The sequence below is a fragment of the Atta colombica genome, unplaced genomic scaffold (assembly GCF_001594045.1).
Source record: "Atta colombica isolate Treedump-2 unplaced genomic scaffold, Acol1.0 scaffold145, whole genome shotgun sequence".
Classification (NCBI taxonomy): domain Eukaryota; kingdom Metazoa; phylum Arthropoda; class Insecta; order Hymenoptera; family Formicidae; genus Atta; species Atta colombica.
This window is the reverse complement of record NW_017259234.1, coordinates 155551-178177: the sequence shown is the minus strand read 5'-3', so window position 1 is coordinate 178177 and position 22627 is coordinate 155551. Positions and strand designations below refer to the sequence as shown.

The 22627-nt window shown below is 27.9% G+C and overlaps 2 protein-coding genes across 3 annotated transcripts; both read left to right on the top strand.

Moving 5' to 3' along the window:
• Nucleotides 1-2314: 2314 nt before the first annotated feature.
• LOC108685064 (protein no-on-transient A-like) lies at nt 2315-5790 on the top strand. Its single transcript, XM_018189688.1, has 4 exons — nt 2315-2397; nt 3774-3806; nt 3955-4278; nt 5643-5790. Exons 1-3 carry the CDS (start codon nt 2356-2358, stop codon nt 4213-4215), a joined length of 336 nt encoding a protein of 111 aa, XP_018045177.1. The 5' UTR covers nt 2315-2355; the 3' UTR covers nt 4216-4278; nt 5643-5790.
• An 8287-nt stretch (nt 5791-14077) lies between these two features.
• LOC108685066 lies at nt 14078-16405 on the top strand. Of its 2 annotated transcripts, none has more exons than XM_018189690.1 (4): nt 14078-14147; nt 15263-15295; nt 15437-15652; nt 16242-16405. In XM_018189690.1, the coding sequence occupies exons 1-3, from the start codon at nt 14106-14108 to the stop codon at nt 15644-15646; spliced, it is 285 nt and encodes a 94-aa protein (XP_018045179.1). In that variant the 5' UTR covers nt 14078-14105; the 3' UTR covers nt 15647-15652; nt 16242-16405. The 2 variants fall into 2 exon arrangements, with proteins under 2 accessions (XP_018045179.1, XP_018045180.1); XM_018189691.1 differs by having other exon boundaries at nt 15437-15667; nt 16242-16394.
• Nucleotides 16406-22627: the final 6222 nt, after the last annotated feature.

The window sequence follows — 22627 nt, the reverse complement described above, 5'->3', positions numbered from 1 at the left end:
ATATATATATATATATATATGTACATGTATACCATATTGTAGTCATTTATACTAGGCGCTGAAATTTTTTCGGATTTGAAACGCGGCTAAACTACCGAAATAATATCACAATTAAATTTTCGATGTTCAATAGGCATCTATTAAAAATACAGTCCCTATATCTAATATTCGCTCTATTGTACTTACATATATATATTTTATATTATGAAGAAACTATCTTAAGCATCAAACTGTAGTTTTTAGAGTAGTTAATAGTTAACAGTAGAGTAGTTAATAGTTGTAGTTAATAGTTGACAACAATAATTGATAGAATTATATTTGACTCGTATGAACTTAATTTCCAAACTTAAGATGCTTGAGTTCGTTCATTTTTTGTACAAGACAAATATGATTCTTCCATTGTTAACTATCAATGTAATATCTAGAACATTTTAGAGTTTGACACCTGAGATTATTCGTAATTATATTTTATGTTATATTCTAAATTTATTTAATGGTTTTATAATACGCAATTACTTATTTTAGAGTCTTAATTAATAGGTCTGGATCTCTCTCTCTCTCCCTCTCTTCTGTCCAAATTACCTACGACGTCTTTTATTAGCTGTAGATTAGGGTAGCTATAGATCACAAATCTCATTGGATGAAATTTTTTTTTTAATGAAATGTCAAAATATATAGAATCGAAATATCAAAACATAAAAAGATATTAATAATAATTGAAAAGTTATGTCAAAAATGTTAAAGAACAATTTATGAAAAAAATGGAAAAATCAATTGAAAAAAAATTATATCTTTATGAAAAAAAGACACAACTAAAAATAAGTAATGTTTCGAAAAGAGGAAAATATGAACTATAAGAAAAAAAATACATTATATTGACTTATTCCAAAAAGTGTATCATTATTATTTTATAATATCATTATTTGCATTAAATAAAGTGGAGTATTTTTATACATGTTCGGAAAAATGATATCAATATTTTCACAAATGGAAATAAAAAAATGTTTTCAATATATTAAATATATAATAATTTCTCTCAACATTATTTATTCACGATTTTATAGCACTAATAAACGGGCACTTATGAAAAATGAATTTTTATTTTCGGCAAAAATCTATTGACGTACATTTAATGAGTCCAAGACACTTAAGCAAACTTTTATTGCACACAATCAGTATCAAGGTGACAACTAAACAGCCGCATCGCAGCAATTGACAGAGGAAGATTTTAAATTTTTTACCCGCTCATTTTAACTCTGCGATTACAAAAATAGAGATTAACTAAAATTTTTATTCAGGCCCAAATGGCCCCTTACGTAGTTGAAGATCAAATAAAAATATTTTTTGTTGTGATAAACATACTGAGGATGACCAAATTAGAAAATCAAAACGTTTATATATTTACATGAAGATTTGTTTAATAGATAACTTGCACAAAGATCTTGTTTAGCTTTTTATGTTCCTATTTTTAATTTTAACTTTTTAATTTTAACTTTTTTCATTTATACTGCTCATACTTATCATTATAGTCACATTAAAATTGCAAGATCCTTGGATCTTGTGTCACAAAACAATATTTACGGCCGACACTCATTAAAAATAAGATATCATCAAAGCTAAAATAAAATAACAAAAATCATAATACATCTGAGATTCATTTAAAGAAATCGAAAAATATTCAACTTTATAAAAGTCATCTTTAGATATAATTTTCTAAAGATTTGTTGAAATCATTAAAATAATTAAACATGCATTATAACATCCATTTTCGAAAGATGTTATCAAGCTGTATATACATATATTTTGCGATAATTTGCATATTTTTAATGATAAAATTAAATCATAGATCTTGTCGCTTTTTCATTGTTTATTATTTTTATTGACTAGTACGTACTATCTATGCAATATATATATATATATATATATATATATATATATATATACACACATATATAATATACATATAAATATGTGTGCGCGTATATACGTGTGTGTGTATATATGTCATATAGGTGATACGTACTAGTCGGTAAAAATAAACAATGAAGAAGCAAGCGACAAGATCTATGATTTAGTTTTATCATGAAAAATATGCAAATTATCGCAGAAGCGAAACATTATAATTGCATTATTGTTCAACTTAATAAGTTTCGCGTCAAATCCTGTCGCTAATTGCGTAAACAAAAGTCATAGTAATAATCGGAAGTATCATTATTATTACAAGTAGCAAGAAATCACGTGGACCTGCTGTTTTTTTCCGTGAATGGACACATAAACACGTCACGGATTATGGGATCTATATAAAAGCGAAGAACGTTGCGCTGATTCAACTAGTGTATGTTTGAGTGAATCACGATGATTAAGCTGTTCCTTATTACATTGCTTTGCGTGGCGATGGTAAGAAGTTAATAATAACTCATATATAGTCTTAAAATGAAGTAATGTAAATTACACATATAATATTATTAATGTACTAATATGGATATTAGAAATTAAATATACGAACTCGCGTTTTAAAATAAAGATTAAAGTCTCAATTAAGATCGATATGAAAAAAGATTGTAGATTTTGATCTTCTAAATACGATAGGATTATATTATTAAAAAGTTCGTAGTTTAAGGAACGCTTCGAAAATTGAATACGGACATGATATATTTATCTAAATTTCAATATTCTTATTTAAGTTTTAAGATATTTTCTAATATATCATTAACTTTTTAATAATTGTAGCATATCTAGGAAGTGTTAAAATTTATAAAATAACTAGTTCCTTTATTTACATCTTTTTAGGCAGAAATTGGAGGATTTAATATCCCTATTGTTTAGAGAATATTAAAAAAAGAACAATTTTTGACGCTATATTATAATAATAAAGTTATTAAAAATTTCGTGACACTTGAATACCTCGAAAATTAAACAAGACTATTGAAATTTGAATAAATACTATATTTGTGTTTAAAGTTCGAAGTGTTTTGTGTGAATTTCCTAAACGCTACAAACTATATAATTTCATTGTATTCAGGAGGTCAAAATCTATAAAAAAACCTTATTCTTTTTATTTATATCCTTTTAGGAAATCGGAATCGAACCCTTTTTAAAAACTTCCTTCTTTCTAATTACATATAAAATAGATCATGTATCAATAAATACTTAAAAAGTTTTTATCATTTATCTTTTCTAATATAATGAAAAAAATGAAGAGAAGAAAAATACATAGAGATAAATTATTATTGTATATAGTACGACAAAAATCGATTTTTTTTCTCCCATGAAAAAATCAAAGAGATTCTGAAAGTAGATGTAAAAAAAAATATTTGTTCTCAGCATTTTATCAGATCAAGTCGTTTTTATGCAGCTATTTATCGTATTTGCTTCATATTGACTGTTTACAATTGTTTTAAATTACATAATAATTTTTTAAAACAAATAATTGACGTTCTTGCATGTGAATGTTTTGTATTCGGACTCATCACATGCAAAAACGTTAATTATTTATTTATATAATAAATTATTATATAATTTAAAAGAATCTGTTTGATTTTTTTATGGAAAGAAATGTGTGTTATATTATGTTATCAAAAATAGAAGACAAATATAAATAATATATTTTTGTAATGATGTTTTTGCAAATAATTTTTGGAAAACACATTTTTCAAAACATTCGATTTATTTCGCGGAATAATAATTATTTAGAATTACATAATTATAGCATTACTAATATTTCGTTATTAATATCGCCTGATATGATCATATAACAAACATTCAACTTTCAGTTCGCCGATTCTCAAGAAGACCAAATGAATGAAGTGAGTACAACTGAATGTTTTGTAATTTCTCGGAATTATGTCAGAAAAATTTGACAAGTTTTTCAATTTACATTTTGCATATGAATATAAATAATTTTTTCGTACTCTCGTTAGATAATTTTTGCTATAAGATAATTTTTATTTAAAGATGGGAACAGAATTAAGGAAAGCAAGGGCTGAACATGCTATGATGGGTCAAGATAGTCCTTTATTAATGCAAGCTAATGTAGCACGAAATAGAGGAGGATTACAAGGAGGAAATGGACAAGGACCACCGGGAGGACAGGGAGGGCCTCCGAAAGGAGGACCGGGAAATGGACAAAGACCACCGGAATTAACACAGGAAGGGGGACTGCAGAGAGGAGGACAAGATCAGGGATGGGGTGAGGTTGGGAGTCGGGGACAGTGACGGGGAGGAAAAGAAAACAGACCTGGACCGAATAATCAAAGACTAGTGGAAAAATAGATTCTGGTAAACATTTTTCAAATTAAGAATCACTATCCTTTGACGGATTCATTAATAATATTTAATTCAATTCTGTAGATAATATTTTCATTTCGTTGATAATAATTAATCGTATTTAATATTAATCATGTAAAATACCAATACATAACGCGATTTATTCCATATAAAATAAATAACAAAAAAATATCCACTATTTTTAATTTTAATTAAAATTTTTACGATTTAAATTAGAGGTGTGCGAATTAGTTCGAATTCGAATCGAATCGAATTGAATCACAGTGGATTCGATTTGATTCGTTTTCGGCTCTGGAAGATTCAGAAACCGATAAGTTCGAAATTTCGAATCATCAGTGGTTTGATTTTGAATCACTGCTCTTGCTCTCTTTTCCCTGTATCTCCTGTCATCAATCTTGTATCAATTTTCATGCATGCGCATGCACTTATTCAGTTATCATCACTTGGACTATTTTAGATATTTTCACCTTTCTGATATGACTGCGCAATCTATGGCCGTGTTTCGATACACCAAGTACATACAGAATGGACTGCGCGATCCATATATTAAAATGGTTGATAAAAGAAAGAGAAAAGAATCGTGGAAGACAGCCATTTCTATCTCTCTCCATTCAATGATATAATGAGAGGGAGAATGATGGGGAGATTGATCATCTTTCACGGTCTTTCTCTCTCTCATTGTTGTCGACTCATTTTCAATATATAGATATTATCAAAATATTGTTTTTAATACATTTATAACATATTATTAATTTTTTACATTTGTACATTCAAAACAAATTTTTTTAGCTTCTAATTATTTCTGATGTCAGCATGTAAAAATTTGATTTGATTTAATTCATTTTTAAATCAAAAGGATTCGATTCGGCATAAAGATTTCAGTTTCGATTCGATTAATTTTGAACATGTTGTTATAGATTCGAGATTCGATTCGATTCGACTTTGCAAATTCTTGATTCGCTCACCTCTAATTTAAATTTAATAACATTATATTATAGAATATATAATATATTATAGAATAAGGATAAATTTATATAGAAATATAAAGATAAAAATAATAAGAATTTAAAGAGTTAAATCGACTTTAGATTTATAAATCATAAATAGAATTATTATTTAGACTAGAACTAACAAAGCAGACATAATAATTTGTAATCTTTATCAAATTCATAATGATACATTTTCTAAAATTTTTTGTTACTTTTGTTGGAATATGTAAATCATTAAATTGGTCAATGCACTTTCCTTTATTTTTTAAAAAAGCATATAATTATATACAGATGTTACCTAATTCTCGATAATTCTAATATTAAAAAATGTGACATAAGAATTAATTTTATATATTTATTTTGCAGGTCTCTTGCTGGTACATGTCTGTAAAATACAGATAAAGGTTCAGCCGAAGATTAACATTTTCTCAGCACTATAGATCTTGTTTTAAATTTTTCGCACGACTAAAAAAGCACCGAAAATTTTAGAATAATAAAGTTTGTCACTGCAGTATATTTTTCATTATTGTTTAAATCATTTCTCCGTTTGTATTTATATTTCCTTATTTCCTTATATTTATTTCCTAAATAAAAACGATTTTTTTTTATTTTTTATATAAACTATTTATAGGGCAAATACAAATCCTATCTTGTTCATTTTACAGTCGATAATATGCATTATCGAACATATAATATATTCTCGCGAAAAAAGTGAAGGCATATAATGACTGATACTTAAGCAGTAAGGGTCGGTTTCATTAATATCGATTAATTGGGATTAACTATCGTAATTGGTCCATTCTCCTAAACAGCAAATGCGATTGGTCAGTTAATGGCTGATTAAGTAACTGACGTAAGTGAAACCAGCCTTAAGGAAATCAATATGTAAGGAAATCAATATAGATTCGCTGGTGTTCACGTTTGGTCTTATGATCTGTACTATGATTGGTCGATTCATTTATTGCTTAAGTCTTACGTCTTTAGTTTTTCTATGCGCCGCATTCTTAATTCGTGCACTTTATATATAGTTTAGATAATTTTTCGTCAAAATAACGTGCGACAATTGGCCTTAATAGTCACGTAATTTTGTCGAAGATACAGATTTCCATTAAAACTCCTATTAACATTTACGAACATATTACTCATTGGAGAAAAGAAGATGTTTAATTATACACTTCGACTTTATGCGTAATCTCACGCGATGATTGTTGCATGTAAACTAATGTAAATCAATACATAAAAAAGTAGATATAAATTCTCTTACCTATCGATGCTGCATTACCATTCCGTATTGTCGTTCATTCCATCGAGCATTCAATTAGTTTGATCCGATTTTTTTGAAAACTCGAAATATTTCAATCCAACAAGCTATGTCGATAGATGGCGGTCATAAATATCATGACATACATAATAGATCCATCTTTTATTCTTGCACTAGATTGCACTAGAACTCTCTTTCTCGCTTTCGCCAAATATCAAACATTTTATCGTGTAATCAGAAATAAATAAAATGTTACAATAACCACACTTTTGCTTCAATCAAATTATTTTATTGTATCAATCAAGGATTTGTTTATCCAAACAAGTTATCTAAACAAGAGATTAGTTGATTCAATTAAATAGGATTCTCAGTGTACCTATCTCACTTCTAAAAGTGTAGTTTAATCACAAAAACAGATCTATTGAATTTTACACAGAATGCGACGCAATTGGAGATGTGCGGTAGTACTAAGATCATCATGGTGTTCACTCGACTCGACATATCATACTATCACTGCTGGTATTTCAACTGTCGTTTTGTTTTCGCCGAAATCTCTACTGCAGGATTATATATTAAATTAAGTATTGATAGACGATCGGAATAGATATGAGAAAAGTATAGCAATCATGGATATAAGATCAATTCTACATTAGTCTTATCGTAGCGTCGCAACTTCGCAAGTGGCGTCATGCGACTTTATAATTGACGCAACGGAGATTAGGTGACACAACAAGATCACTTGCGATCTGCGACGCCTATGCGATACGACCAATGTAGAATCGATCTAATGATCTTAGTGTGAGATTAGTTGCAAGAAAGAAAAATAGTGCTAAAAATCCTGGTTTCATTATTTTTTCTTTTCTAATAATTCAAACGAACGAATCATTACTCTTCTTGTAATTGTTTGATCGCCTGTTAATATTAACCCTCAATATACATGATGATTTCTTGCATTCTTATTATTATTATTATTATTACTATTATTATTATTATTATCTTTTATTGCAATACAAATATATTCAGCAAATGGCAGGGCACCAGTAAGACTGCTGTTACAAATCCAGCCAATAGCTGGATAACAATATAGCGAATAACAAGCGAATAAAATAGATCGAAAAATCTTGAGCACCATATATCGCATAATGCATGAGACAAGTATATCATTGACATCATACTAACATTTGCATTCACCAAGTTAAAATATAATATCACGCATTCGCGCGGACGTCAATTTGCGACAGATAAAAACGATCAGCGACATCGATCGACTCACAAAGATGTGAGAAATGCAGTAACCAGCAGCAGCCGTGCGAAAAGAAGCCAGAGAAGGGGAATTTATAAGGAGGAAGCATATTATAAAATTTAACTGAAGTATAGGAAAAGGTTGTACGGATTTTAGCAGAGATAATAGAGAATGGATAAGTTATTTTGATAGCGAGTGTCAGAGGGGTTAGAGGAGTGAAGCTCTGAATTAAAATACAGAAGGTTACGTAAATAGGAGGGAGTATCAGTCCTGAGAATACAGAAAGTAACACAAATGAAGAACGAAACTGGTGGATTTTAAACTATTCAGAACTTAACAACGATGGAATTATGTGATTGAATTAACAAACATAATATGAAAAACGAAAGCAGAAGTTCTGAAAGCGTTAGATGCGATTGAGTACTCTTGCCACAATGGATCTTTTATATCATTATTAATTTTCATTACTTTTACTAGGTTAATTTTCATCACTTTTACTAGTATATAAAAATTATTAAGTGATTCTTACATGTATTTTGACATTTTTAGAAAATATTTTTACTTCGTAGAATTCGATTATTTCATATCGTTCGCAAATTATAAGAGTTTTAAGTTTTTCATTCCTAAATATTAGACTAGCAAATTTTTTTTTGGAAAACGCTTCATGTTATTGATCTACGGTTTGCGACACAATTTCGCACAAACGTAGCACAACATCGTGCAATCGAGAAAATTACAAAAGTCGATACCAACTTCGCACAAGTCTTTTCGATTTTCGACTTCTGCGAAGGATGCCGTGCAATGAAAATTCGCCCCGCTTGGAAAATCTTTAGCGAGTCTTTCTTTCTTTCCTTTTGTTTCAATTACACATATAGATTTTCATTTTTAGACATTTCGTTTGATATCCTGTTGTTTATTCGACATTTTGTTATCCATAAAATGTATCTCGTTTGATATGTGTGATAGTATTAAGATATTACAGTATATTATAATTATAATATTTTTTTTACGATACATTTCCGTGATTTAGGCATCGCGATATATTCATTATATATTATTATATATTATATATCAATTTTTTGATAATTTCATCAACTCTCTCTCTTTCTCATAAATTAGTATAATTTAAGTGTATTGCGTATACAACAGAACGAAAGCATGTCTTGAAAATTCTATAGATTAATCGAAATTCATAATATAATAATTCATTAATTAATTCTGCTAATAATGCGGTTATTTGCTAAGAGAAATTTAATATGATAGGAAATAATAAAAATGAGACTTTTTAACAAAGTCAATAATTAAAATTAAGACAAACACATGATTTTTGTGCAAATTATTTAAGTTAAACAAATTTTTATTATTCATATACTGCAAAATAGGAGGCTTATTAGCACAGTTTTCACAATTTCGGTATTAGATTTTTTGAACAATTAATAAAATATACTAATATGATAATGAAAACCTTTTTCTATATATATTTTCATACCAGTAATTTCTATACGCTGGTATGAAAGGATCTATAGTTTCTTTGCAATAAATGAAATACGATTATGTTGCATTATAGTCAATTTCCTTGATATGTTAATTTGATACACATTACGATATAAGTTATTTCTATTTTTATAATTTTATTGTAATAAATGACCATTGTGATTCAAAATAATGTATCGTATATTAACAGATATTTTTCTTGTAACTAATAATACATCACTTAGATTTGCTTTCTTAAGCAAAAAGGATTGTAATACGAAATTATAAAATGTTCAAAAAGAAGGATGAGTAAAATTATTGGATTTTGATCTAAATGGATGATGGATCTTCGTTATATATATTTTCTTATATTTTTTAATGTGCTGAATGGTTTGCAAATGTTTATTTCAAACTAATTTGATGGGAACATGTTGAAAACCACATTTAAATTATTAAAAGAAATATAATTTCATCAAAATTTAACCTTTAATTGCAAATTTCAATATTTTTCTATCAATTTAGCTGGATATTAATATTTGCAAATAATTGCAGCACATCAAAAAATATAAAAAAAATACATAAGAAAGTTTCATTGCTTAAAGTTCATTGTTTTATTTTTTATTTAATATCTTGAACAATGAATGAAATAGATCAGTTTTAATCAAAGTAATTGAATCTTTCTGATGCACGTTTTTTTGTTTGCTTGTATGGTGTACTGAATCATTTGCAAACGTTAATTTTAATCTAAAATGAAAAAATAGTGAAAGTTGCATCAAAGATCAAATTTCGATAAAATTGTGCTGCTTCAGCTTACTTAGATTTTCAACATGTTATTATCAGATCAAATTAAAATAAACGTTTGCATATAATTCAGTATATATCTAAGAATACAAAAAAATATAAAGAAAATATAAAGAAGATCAGTCAGACTGAAATTCGGTAATGTTATCCACACTTCTATATTTGCCTTCTCTTGATTTTCTCTTTTTTTTTTATTTGTAACTTGTTGCAATTGTTTGATTTAAATGAAATTTAGGAAAAAGTGCTTAGCTTATAAAAAAATATTTTGTTAATATGTAGTTTAGGGGAACGCCTCTCAATGACTTTGATATATGTTGTGTATACTCTGAGTGACTTTGAGAAAGTTTAACCGTCGAACGTTATTTATTAAAAAGTTATAAACCAAAAGAAGTTTAAGAAATAATATATATGATATCTCTTTTTTACCACATAAAACAGAAATTTTCTGCTTTAAAGTATATTTTACTTTCCATGAGAAGCGATTCTTACCCCACCTCCCCCCTCCCTGCTTGGTGGCATACGACTTTCATATTTTCTTATATAATTTTTGTTCTAAGGATAGAAAATTTTTTTCTGCTTTACTCTGCATATATTCTATGATGAGTTAATGTGAATGAGAAATGAGATCTTTCCTTGTCGTTTCCTACAGTATTTATAGAAAGTATGTGCTCATTATAGAATATATGCAGAGTGAAGCAGAAAACAAATTTCTACTCTAAGAACAATTATTTAAGAAATAAAAATTATTTAAGAAAATATGAAAGAATGCGCCCTCAAGCAGGGGAGAAGGGATGGTACCTGATTAGGTTATTATATACCCATTATTATATATCCACGTTTGTATCACGTGGCCAATCGCAACGTGATCATTTGCAACATGATTGCTTTAAGTGAAAGTCGTGCGCCCCCAAGCAGAGAGATGGGATAGGAATCAAAATTTTCTTTTTATATAGCAGAAATGTAACGTTATTTCTTAAATTTTTTATTTCTTAAACTTTTTTTTTAACTTTTGTTACTGTATTGTAACTTTTTTTTTGTTTTTTGTTACTGTATTGTAATTTTTTAATGAGTGACGTCTAATAGTTAAAACTTTCTCAAGGTCACTCAGGATTATGATCTTGCCAACATATGTCGAGGGCAAGGTTATTGGAGAGGGGGACTCCTCTAATCTATATATTTACTATATTTTGCGATAACTTTTCCATTGTATCATAAATAGATAAATAAAACGCAATGCAACTTGTCTCTTCTGCTAACAAGTCTCGATATCCCTACATAAAATATTTCAACCTTCTTATTTAGTCATCTAATATGTTTTTCACAATATTTTAAAAAACTCATCAAATAAGAAATAGGAAAACCTGACTATAACGGTCTCTAAACTGGGTCTTTTTAATGCTTAATTAATTTAAAGTGAATTGATGATTGAAATATTATATCGTATGTATACATACATATATATCATATTGTAGTCATTTGAATTAAGCGCTGAAATTTTTCCGGACTTGAAACGCAGCTAAACTATCGAAATAACATCATAATTAAATTTTTGATGTTCAATATAGACATCTATTAGAGATCTTAATATGAAAAAATTTTATTTATTGCGAAAAATATTACCTCGGCCGGGAGTCGAACTTGGATCTCTTGCACTCCGTGCGAGCATTTAAAAATGATAACATTAAAATCGTTAAATACATATAGAATCATAATTACTGTTAGCAACATTTATTTTCAATCATGAAATATTAATACCGTTTTTCTGAACATGTATAAAAATATCTCCAATTTACTTATACAAATAATTATACTTTTTGGAATATGTTAATATAACGTATTTTTTTCTTATAGTTTACATTATTCTCTTTTCAAAACAATTCTTATTTTTACTTATCTGTATCTCTTTTTATCGTAAAGATATTTTTAAAAGGAATTGATTTTTGCACTTTTTCACAAAGAAAGAAGAATATCAGGGCGTTCTTAGCATTACCGAGATTCAAACCGAGGTTTGCTATTAGTCTCTGAATTTTCCTTAAACTCTAATTTTCTAGATATTACATTAATAGTTGATTATGAAAGAATTATATTTGACTTGTACTCAGGCCTTAATTTTCAATCTTGAGATGCTTAAATTCGTTAATTTTGTACAAGATAAATATGATTCTTCCATTGTTAATTATTAATATAATATCTAGAAAATTAGAGTTTGATACTTGAGATAATTCGTAATTATGTTCTATATTATATTCTGAATTTATTTAATATTTTATAATCCACAACTGTATATTTCATTTTAGATTCTTAATTAACAGGTCTGTATCTTAATTATCCACGACGTTTCTTACTAACTCTAGCGTCTAGATTATCACAAATCTCAATGGAAGACTTTTTTTTTTTAATGAAATGTAAGAATGTATAGAATCAAAATATCAAAAGAGGTATTGATAATAATTGAAAAGTTATGTCAAAAACGTTAAAGAATAATTTGTGAAAAAGTGCAAAAATCAATTCCTTTTAAAAATATCTTTACGATAAAAAGAGATACAGATAAGTAAAAATAAGAATTGTTTTGAAAAGAGAAAAATGTAATATAATATAAGAAAACTATAAGAAAAAAATGTGTTATATTAACATATTCCAAAAAGTATAATTATTTGTATAAGTAAATTGGAGATATTTTTATACATGTTCAGAAAAACGGTATTAATATTTCATGATTGAAAATAAAAAAATATTTTGAATATATTAATTATATTAATTATATTAATTATACATATATTAATTATATTAAATATATCATCATTTCTTTCGAAGTTATTTACAATTTTATAGTTCTGAAAAAATAAATCGATTATTTCGATAAAATGCCTCTCACGCAAAAATGCTGAAAATAAATGTTTTAAATATATGTTTTAATTGTAGGAGCACATATACTTGAATATAGTTATTGATAAACGGTCATTTATGAAAAACGAATTTTTACTTTTGGCAAAAATCTGTTGACATTACATTTGACGGGTTCAAGTCACCCAAGCCAAACTTTTATTACATTACAACGATATCAGCATTAGTGATAATTAAACAACTGTGATCGACAGAGGAAGGTTCCAAGTTTTTTACCCACTCACCTTAACTCTGCGATATTAACCATACAAAAATAGAGACCAACTAAAATTTTCATCCAGATACTCATGTAGTTGAAAGTCAAATGTAACTATTTTTTGAATGTTGCAAAAAATACACTGAGAATCACCAAATGAGAAAATCAAAACTTTTATGTATTTATATGAAGATTTGTTTAATAGATACTTGCACAAAGATCTTGTTTAGCTTTTATGTTCTCATTTTTAATTTTAACTATTGTCATTTATACTGCTTATGTCACACTTATCATTATAGTCACACTAAAATTGCAAAACCTTGGATCTTGTGTCACGAAATAATATTCACTTCATTAAAAGTAAGATATCATCAAAGCCAGGATAATATAATAAAAATGTCATAACACGTCTGGGATTCATTGAAAAAAATAGAAAAATATTCAACTTTAAAGTCACCTTTAGATATGATTTTCTAAAGATTTTTTGAAATCAAAATAATTAAACACGCAATATATAACACACGAACATTTTCGAAGGATATTATCAAACTGTATTTATATACATATATATGTAAATAAAACCGTCACATAGGTGGTAAAAATAATAAAATACTAGTCGGTAAAAATAATAAATAATGAGGAAGCAAAGTGACAAGATCTATGATTTAGTTTTATTGTGAAAAATATTCAAATTATCGCAGAAGAGAAACATTATAATTGCATTGTTGTTTAAGTTTCGTGTTAAATCCTGTCGCTAATTGCGTAAACAAAAGTAGTAACAATCGGAAGTATCATTATTATTATAAGTAGCAAGAATACACACGTGGACCTGCTGCTTTTTTCCGTGAATAGACACATAATCATGTCACGGATTATGGGATCTATATAAAAGCGAAGAACGTTTGCGCTGATCCAACTAGTGTATGAGTTTGAGTTTCAAAGCGAATCACGATGATCAAGCTGTTTCTTATTACGTTGCTTTGCGTGGCGATGGTAAGAAGTTAATAATAGCTCATATGTAGTCTTAAAATGAAGCAATATAAATTACATGTATTATTAATATTATTAATGTATTAATATGGATATTAGAAATTAAACATATGAACTCGTGTTTCAAAATAAAGATTAAAGTCTTAATTTAAAAAAAATCGATATGAAAAGAGGATGTTAAAAAGAATTCGATTTCTGTTTAAAAAGTATAAGTAAGGAATAGTGTTTTTTGTAGATTTTGATCTTCTGATGAATATGAGGTTATATTATTAAAAAGTAGTGTTTGAGAAACGCTTCGAAAATTGAATTCGGACATGGTTTATTTATCTAAATTTCAACATTCTTGCTTAATTTTCAAAATGTTTCCTATAAATATCATTAATTTTACAATAATTTTAACATATCTAGAAGGTGTTAAAGTTTATAAAAAACCTATTTCCTTTATTTATTTCTTTTTAGGCTTTTTAACCAGAAATTGGGATTTAATATCCTTTGTTATTCAGAGAATATTAAAAAGGAGCCAATTTTTGACCCTAGATTATAACGTTACTAAAAATTTCGTGACACTTGAGGAACACCTCGAAAATTAAACAAAATTATAAATATTGAATAAATATCATATTTGTGTTTAATTTTTGAAAATGTTTCCTAAACAGACTTTTTGATAATTTTATCGTATTTAAGAGATCAAAATCTACAAAAAACATTATTCTTTTTATTTACATATTTATTGCCTTTTAGGCAAAAATCGACTTTTTTTAGAAACATCCTTCTTTTCCATACAAAATGGATCATATATCAATAATACTTAAAAAATATTTAAAAAATTTTTATGATATATATCTTTTCTAATATAATGAGAAAAACATGAAGAAAAGACAGGAATAAATTATTATTGAAAGCAGAAGGCAAATATAAATAATATATTTTTTTAATGATGCTTTTGCAAATAATTTTTGGAAGTACATTTTTCGAAGCCGATTTATTTCGCAGAATAACCGATTATTTCGAGTTATATAATATATTATAGCGTTACTAATATTTCTTATTAATATCGCCGTTATTAATATCGCCTAATATGATCATATTTATAACAAAACATTCAACTACCTTTTCAGTTCGCCGATTCCCAAGAAGACCAAATGAATGAAGTGAGTACAACTAAATGTTTTCTAATTTTTCGGATTTATGTCAGAAAAATTTGACAGGTTTTTTGATTTGCATATAAATATGAATAATTTTTTCGTACTCTCGTTAGATAATTTTTGTGATGAGATAATTTTTATTTAAAGATGGGAACAGGAGTAAGGAAAGCAAGGGTTGATATGGCTGAACATGCTGCGATGAGTCAAGATAGTCCTTTATTAATGCAACATGCAACATTTGATGGTAACCAAGAAGATGAAAAGGAAAGAAGGCAAAGAAGAGGAAGAGGAAGAGGAAGAGGACGAGGAAAAGGAAGAAATGGAAGAGGATCAAAAGGACAACAAGGAGAAGATTAAACTCTGGTAGACATTTTTCAAGTTAAGAATCACGAACCTTTTTCACGGCTTTATTAATAATATTTAATTTAATTCTATAGATAATATTTTCATTTCGTTAATAATAATTAATCGTACTTAATATTAATCATGTAAAGAGCCAATACATAATGCGATTTATTTTATATAAAATAAATAGCAAGGAAATATTCTATTATACTATTTTTAGTTTTAATTAAAATTTTTACAATTTAAATTTAATAACATATAGAAATATAAATTTATATAGAAATATAAGGGTAAAAATAATAAGAATTTAAAGAGTTAAATCGACTTTAGATGATTTATAAGTCATAAATAATAATTATTCGTATTAGAATTAATAAAGCAGTCAAAATATTTTGTTTGTAATCTTTTCCAAATTCATAATGGCACATTTTCTAAAATATTTCGTTATTTGTAATATGTAAATGATTACATTGATTAATGCATTTCCTCTTTTATTTAAAAAAAAAATATATAGTATAATTATATTCAAATATTAATTCTCGATAATTCTAATATTAAAAAATAATGTGCGTGTCACAAAGATTAATTTTGTATATTTATTTCACAGATCTCTTCTGGATACATGTATCGTTGTGAAATACAGATAAAAATTTGACTAGATCGGCTAAAGGTTTTCTCTCAACAATATAAGTATCATGTATTTTAAATTATTCGCACGGCTAAAAAAAATCCCGATAATTGTAAAATAATAAAGCTTGTCACTGCAGTAAATTTTTCATTGTTATTTAAATCGATTCTCCATTTGTACTTATATTTCCTTATTTCTCCATACATATTTCCTAAATGAAAACGATTCTTTTTTTACTTTTTATGCAAACTATTTTATTCGTCGATAATATCGAACATCGTAAGAAGAGATCCTAGCACATAAAAATACTTAAGATATAATACAGGAAACACAATTAAAGCACTGGCGATAGAAACAAGGAATAAAAGATTTCAATCTATTAGAAATCGTCCATTTTAGTATATCGTTTCTGATCGGTTGAAATTTGTTTCCTATTCCTATTGCCTGTTCTTCATTGTGTTTTTGACTTAAGACTTAAGGCAATTCTATAATGTGCTCTTTGTTTCCTCTTTCTGACTTTTTGCCTCTTGCTTTTTTCTCTTTTGCAACCATTTTATCGATAATTATATTTCTTGCTGTGTTTTCCTGTTTCTTCCGAAATTCGTTAACTTTTATCTCGGACGACATAAAACAAAAACCGGATAAGAAGTAAACAGACAAGATGTAAAAAATAGCAAAAAGAAATAGGAAACAAAAAACATATTGTAGAATAATCATTAAGCAATATAAGGAAATCAACATGTTGGATTCGCTTACTATTCAAGGCTTACATCTTAAGGTTTTGTATGTGTCATAGCTTTAATTCGTGCACTTGTTTGAGATAAATTCTCGTCAAAATACGTGTAACAATTTGTTTTAATTGTCGCGTAATCTCGCCGAAGATCCAGATTTTCATTGAATCATTAAAAGTTCCGTTGATATTTACGAATATATTACTCGTTTGAGAAAAAAGATGCTTAATTATGCGTTTCAACTTTATGCGTAATCCGGCGGCGCGGCGACGATTGCTGCAAATCAGCCTAAATCGATACACAAAAAAATAAACATAAATTCTCTTATCTATATCATTGCTGCATTACCGTTCATATAGCCGTAATCACATTACAAGTTGTCGATTAGTGATTGTCGGTTCTATTTTAGCCAATCATGATGCAAAAGTGCAAGTTAGCTACAACGTGATTAGTGAAAATAGAATCGACCAGCAATTGTAATTGTAGTGCGGCAATCTATAGTGCGTGATTATGACCTATCATCGTCCTTTCCGAGAATTTAATGAGCTTCATCTGATTTCTTTAGCACTCCAAATACTCCAATCCAACAAACTGTGTTGATAGATGTCGATCACAAATATCATGATACACAATAGATCTGTTTTTTATTCTTGCACTAGATTGCACTCTTTCTCTTTCCCCAATTAAACGTTTTATTATGTTGTCAGAAGTAAGTAAAATGTTACAATAACTAACTTTTTGCTTCAATTACATTGTTTTATTATCAATCAAGGATTTGTTTACTCATATCAACAAGAGATTAGTTAATCCGAAACAAAAGCTGCGCAGCCATATTTGTGCGAACCCGCATTTTTTCGCGAATGCCTCTATTGGTTATGTTGTGGTTTAATATTTGTCGAAGTTAGATTAACGTTCGAGAGGATTCTGTTCTCGAGTGGCACCAAACTTTTCTCTCTTTAGAATTTCATAGAATAAACATACGAAACATGAATTTTTAATTTTATCGTAGTGAACGCAATCTCAATTTCAATTTCAGCAATTGATGACTTGCCATTAGACTAGAGAGCAAGAAATAATTCTTGCTTGTGTAAGTATCATTTTTATTTAACTTTTCAAAGTTTCAACTTGCATATTTGATTTTATCACAAATGTGTAGAAGGTCGGAGACATCTTGTTATTAGCGATTGATTCCCGTGTGCGGAAGAAGTTACTATTGCGATACAGCGCAGCAGGGTATTCCATTACAGATGCCTAAGGTCCTAATTAATCATAGATACGCTTCTTTTCGAATCGATAACAGACTCAAGGATTCCTTCTTTTATCTAATTAATTTACTCAGTCTAACTATTAATTTTTTGATCTAGTTTACATCATTCACTTCGGGCTAGCAAATCATTATAGAGATTGTAATTAAGATTGCGTTCTGTCACGACGAGAGAAAATTAAAATTCACGTTATGTATATTCTAAAAATTTAAATTATTAGAGAGAAAAATTTGCTTGGTGATTGAGACTAGAATCCCCTACATTTATTTAACCTCGAATACTAATCCTTAATATACATCTTTGCGTTATTCATGGGTCTTGTGCATTCCTTTTCTTTGAAATATTAAGAATATCTAGTCAAATATCGGTCTCTTTTCTATTCTTAAAAAAAGTTTGGCATTTAGAGAACAAGTTTTGTGCGTTGCCGATCTCAATTCGTGCGTATCCTTTAATTGGCATAACTTCCAAGTTCACCTCTGGGTCACAAATCCAACATATGTACAGAGTGTACATTTTTTGTAATTAAACATTTTTTATTTTTTTCTTTATTTTCTACTAATCGATCTACTTTTCGATTGTATTGCGGGAATATTGTATTTCGCGAATTATTAAAAAAAAAAATTTAACTCTAAAACAACATTAGCCCTTAATAAACACAATTTTTTGATATCTTTGTTCTAAATGTTGTCAGTAATATTATATATTATTCTCTGTAATGTTATAAAGAATATTTTCCTAATAAATTATCAATTTTTTAACATATATAGCAATAATAAAATGCATTGTTTTAAAATATAAATGCAATATATCTTCAATTTATAATCATTCATGCATATTAAAAAAATATCATTTTCAGGTTACTCAATAACTAAACTTTTGGATAGCCGACATTTGAACTATTTTTTTTTGTAATTTGGAATATCAATTTTCAGATATTAAACTATATTTTTTCTTTAAATATTTTTGTTTCAGAATTTTATATTTTTATATGAAACAATGCATTTTTCTTATTTTGTTAACTATATTTAATTATAATAATTTATCTGCAATTTGTTATGAATATATAATTGTACAAATACTTTCTAAAGATGCCAAAATATAAATATATAAAAATTGTTTAATAAACTTATAAAAGTGATAATTTATAAAAGTGATAAAAATTAATCCAAAACACGAATGATCAAACGTGTGTAGTGCCAAAAAAATTAAGATATATACTAAATGAATCTCTTTAGTTAAACATTACTAACGCTATGTTTGAGTCGTTCATGGAGCTTACTAATGCGGAATCTACAATAGAAATCGTAACGATCGTAGAGTCTTAAGTCATAGAAGATTAATCAATCGAATATGACAAAAATAATTAACTATGATTAATCAATTTTCTACGACTTACCCTACAATCACTGCGACTTCTATTGTAAAATCCGCATTACACTATCGCGCTATTGACTCCACGAACAGCATTGATAGCGTTTGCATTTATAGTGTGAATAGCGTCTCCCCGAAGAACACACAGAATCTCTAAGATGGATGACGCGTGTTGAACCGTACCACGCACTGCGTTCCTTTCGAGTTTCCAAATTTCTGCGAAGGACGTACAACGATCCGCTTGGAAAATCTTTAGAAAATCTCTTTTTCTTTTCCTTTGCTTCAATTGTTGCGCACGTAGTTTTCCGTTCTCTAAAATTCATTCTACAATGCAGTAGTAAGACTGTTGTAAGAGGGAGTAAAATATGGCGTTAAGACTGGAAGTAAGCGAAGCGGGTTATTCCCGTACGCCTTATTACTTTACTGCCAGCCAATCAAAACTAATTATGAGATAAGGCGCGAAAAAAGCGCGATAAGGCGTAGAAGAATTTTTTACTTCCTACTGTTTATTCCCACTATTATAGAATAAGACTTTGTTTTATATATTCTGACGTTTGTTCAACATTTTGTTACTCAGAAAATATATCTCGTTTGGTATGTATATAATGGTATCAAAGTATTACAATGCATAATAATTATGCATAATAATTATAATATTTTTTTCCGATATATTTCCGCAATTTAGGCATCGCGATTTATTAACATTATACAATATGTTACGGTATCAATTTTTTGATAATTCGTCATAATTTGACATTGCCTCTCTCTCTCTCTCTTTTTCTCTATGAATTAAATAATTTATTTAAGTGTATTGCATGTATAATAAAACGTTGAAAGTATGCCATACTATACAGATTAATTGAAACTCATAATAATAGCTTATTAATTAATTTTGCTAATAATGACGATGATGTAGTTTGATACGCATGTGAAGTTCGCTGTTTTTTTTAGAAATTGAATTTTTTAGAAATTGGATGCGAGTTTGGTTACTTGCGCTATTCCAAAATACTATTTTGCACAAAATCCTTTAAACAATGTAACAATATAACTAATATAATATTCAGTGTCATATTATTATCATTATTCGACGAAATATATGTCAAAAATGTTTTACGCTCGAAATGCTTATTCAATGCGCTTCTGCTTCCACACAGCATGAAATATTCAGAAAATTTCCAAAATATTTCATTACAAGATTTGAAATATTTCTGAAATATAAACATGTCTAGAATGTCTCATATCAGAGACTTTGAAATAATCTTTCTTTTACAATATATATTTATACAATATTTTTGTAAAATATTTTAATGCAATATTTCAAAATTGTTTTAAAGTTTTAATGCAAAATTTGTAAATGTTTACAAAATGTTTTAAAATATTTTATTGAAATATTTCAAAAAAATGATTCACATAAATATTTTATACTGTGTAAATATTTTATACTGTGTGAATCGATAACTTCTTGCATAATAGCTCTGAAGTTGTACCGGGGTGAAAGTGTAAGCAATCGAACTCACTCTCTCGTGTAATAAGCGTCTCGTGTAATAAGCGGAAATATTGCGATAAACAAGCGTTTTATTTCAATTTCTTCGTTCGTTTTTCACGTTGTTTGTCTTTAAGTTTCACGTACGCGATTATGCAATGCAAATATCGGATATATCGATTAATTGAAGCGTATAACAGTAATTAGTCGATATGCGATATGTCGCGACTCGCGCCAGCACAAATATGACGTCTCGGCATAGGTATGAAGTTATCTGCGCGTCTCTCAGATTTTTTTACATGGCATTCCGCACGGAGTCGGAAGTCGAATCGAGTTAACGGATGAGCGAATCGCGGTTTTGTCGTCGCTCGTTGAAGATGCATCGCGTACACGATTGAATATCGAGAGTGGTCGAATTAAGTGCGGATGAATGTCGTAATTCCGCTTTTTCGCAACACATCAGACGTGCGAACGCATACTGAGTCGAGTTAAGTAACGAGCGAACGTATTGTGATTTTGTGTATCGCCATCTCCTCATAGTGCGACGCGTCGCTTGTTCAATGATTGAAATGCACCATGAATGTATTAATCGGGAATGAAACTATTCTGATAGAAATACATGTAATTTTCCTACATATTTATCCAGTTATTGTCTAGTTCTACTATATTCTCATTACTTGTAACAATATTGCATAGGAAATGGACAAGAACTTGATAAGATTTATTCGGTGACTGAGTAGCAAATCATCAAATCATGTAACTTTTTCTCTAGAGTGGAAATGTAAAAAGTCTAGTCTCTAGTTCTCTAGAGTGGAAATTTTTATGTATTATATGTATGTACATTTATATTCACATATAAAAATTTTCGTTTTTTTTTCCTGGACAAAGATACATGATTAACTTCCTGAAGTTTTTTTGGTAAAAATACAATTTGGATATCCATTTATTGTCTATAGTATTAGTAGATTATTATTAATTAAAAATAAGTTAAAATATTAAATATTATTTTTTTAAATATTAATTTAAAAAATTAGTTAAATATTAAAATACTAATAGTAAGAATTAGTAAAAATTAATTAAATACTGAAATACTAAATTTAATAATAAATATTAGTTTAAAAATAGTTACAATACTATGTAATTTATTTATTGTTCTACTTTTTTTTTATTAAATAGGTCCAGATTTTGCGCATCTTTTACGCAGTAATTGCAGACAAAGCATCTTTATTGAGCTCCTAAATATTTTTACTCTTCAATGACTAGACAGAGTTAATATAATTATCTAGTAACTTCTAAAAAACCGTATTTCTACCAGAATATGAATGTCTCCATTGATTGTGTCTTTTCGTGATCGGTTTGTATTATGTGAGTGCCTGAAGCAACAAAAGGGACCGACAGGAAAGCGAATAGGAACGACATATCGGCTGGTAAGAAAATTCATTTATTATTATTTCATATTATATAATTTTTATTTATTTTCGATATTTTTCATATTTATATTTAATTATTTTAATA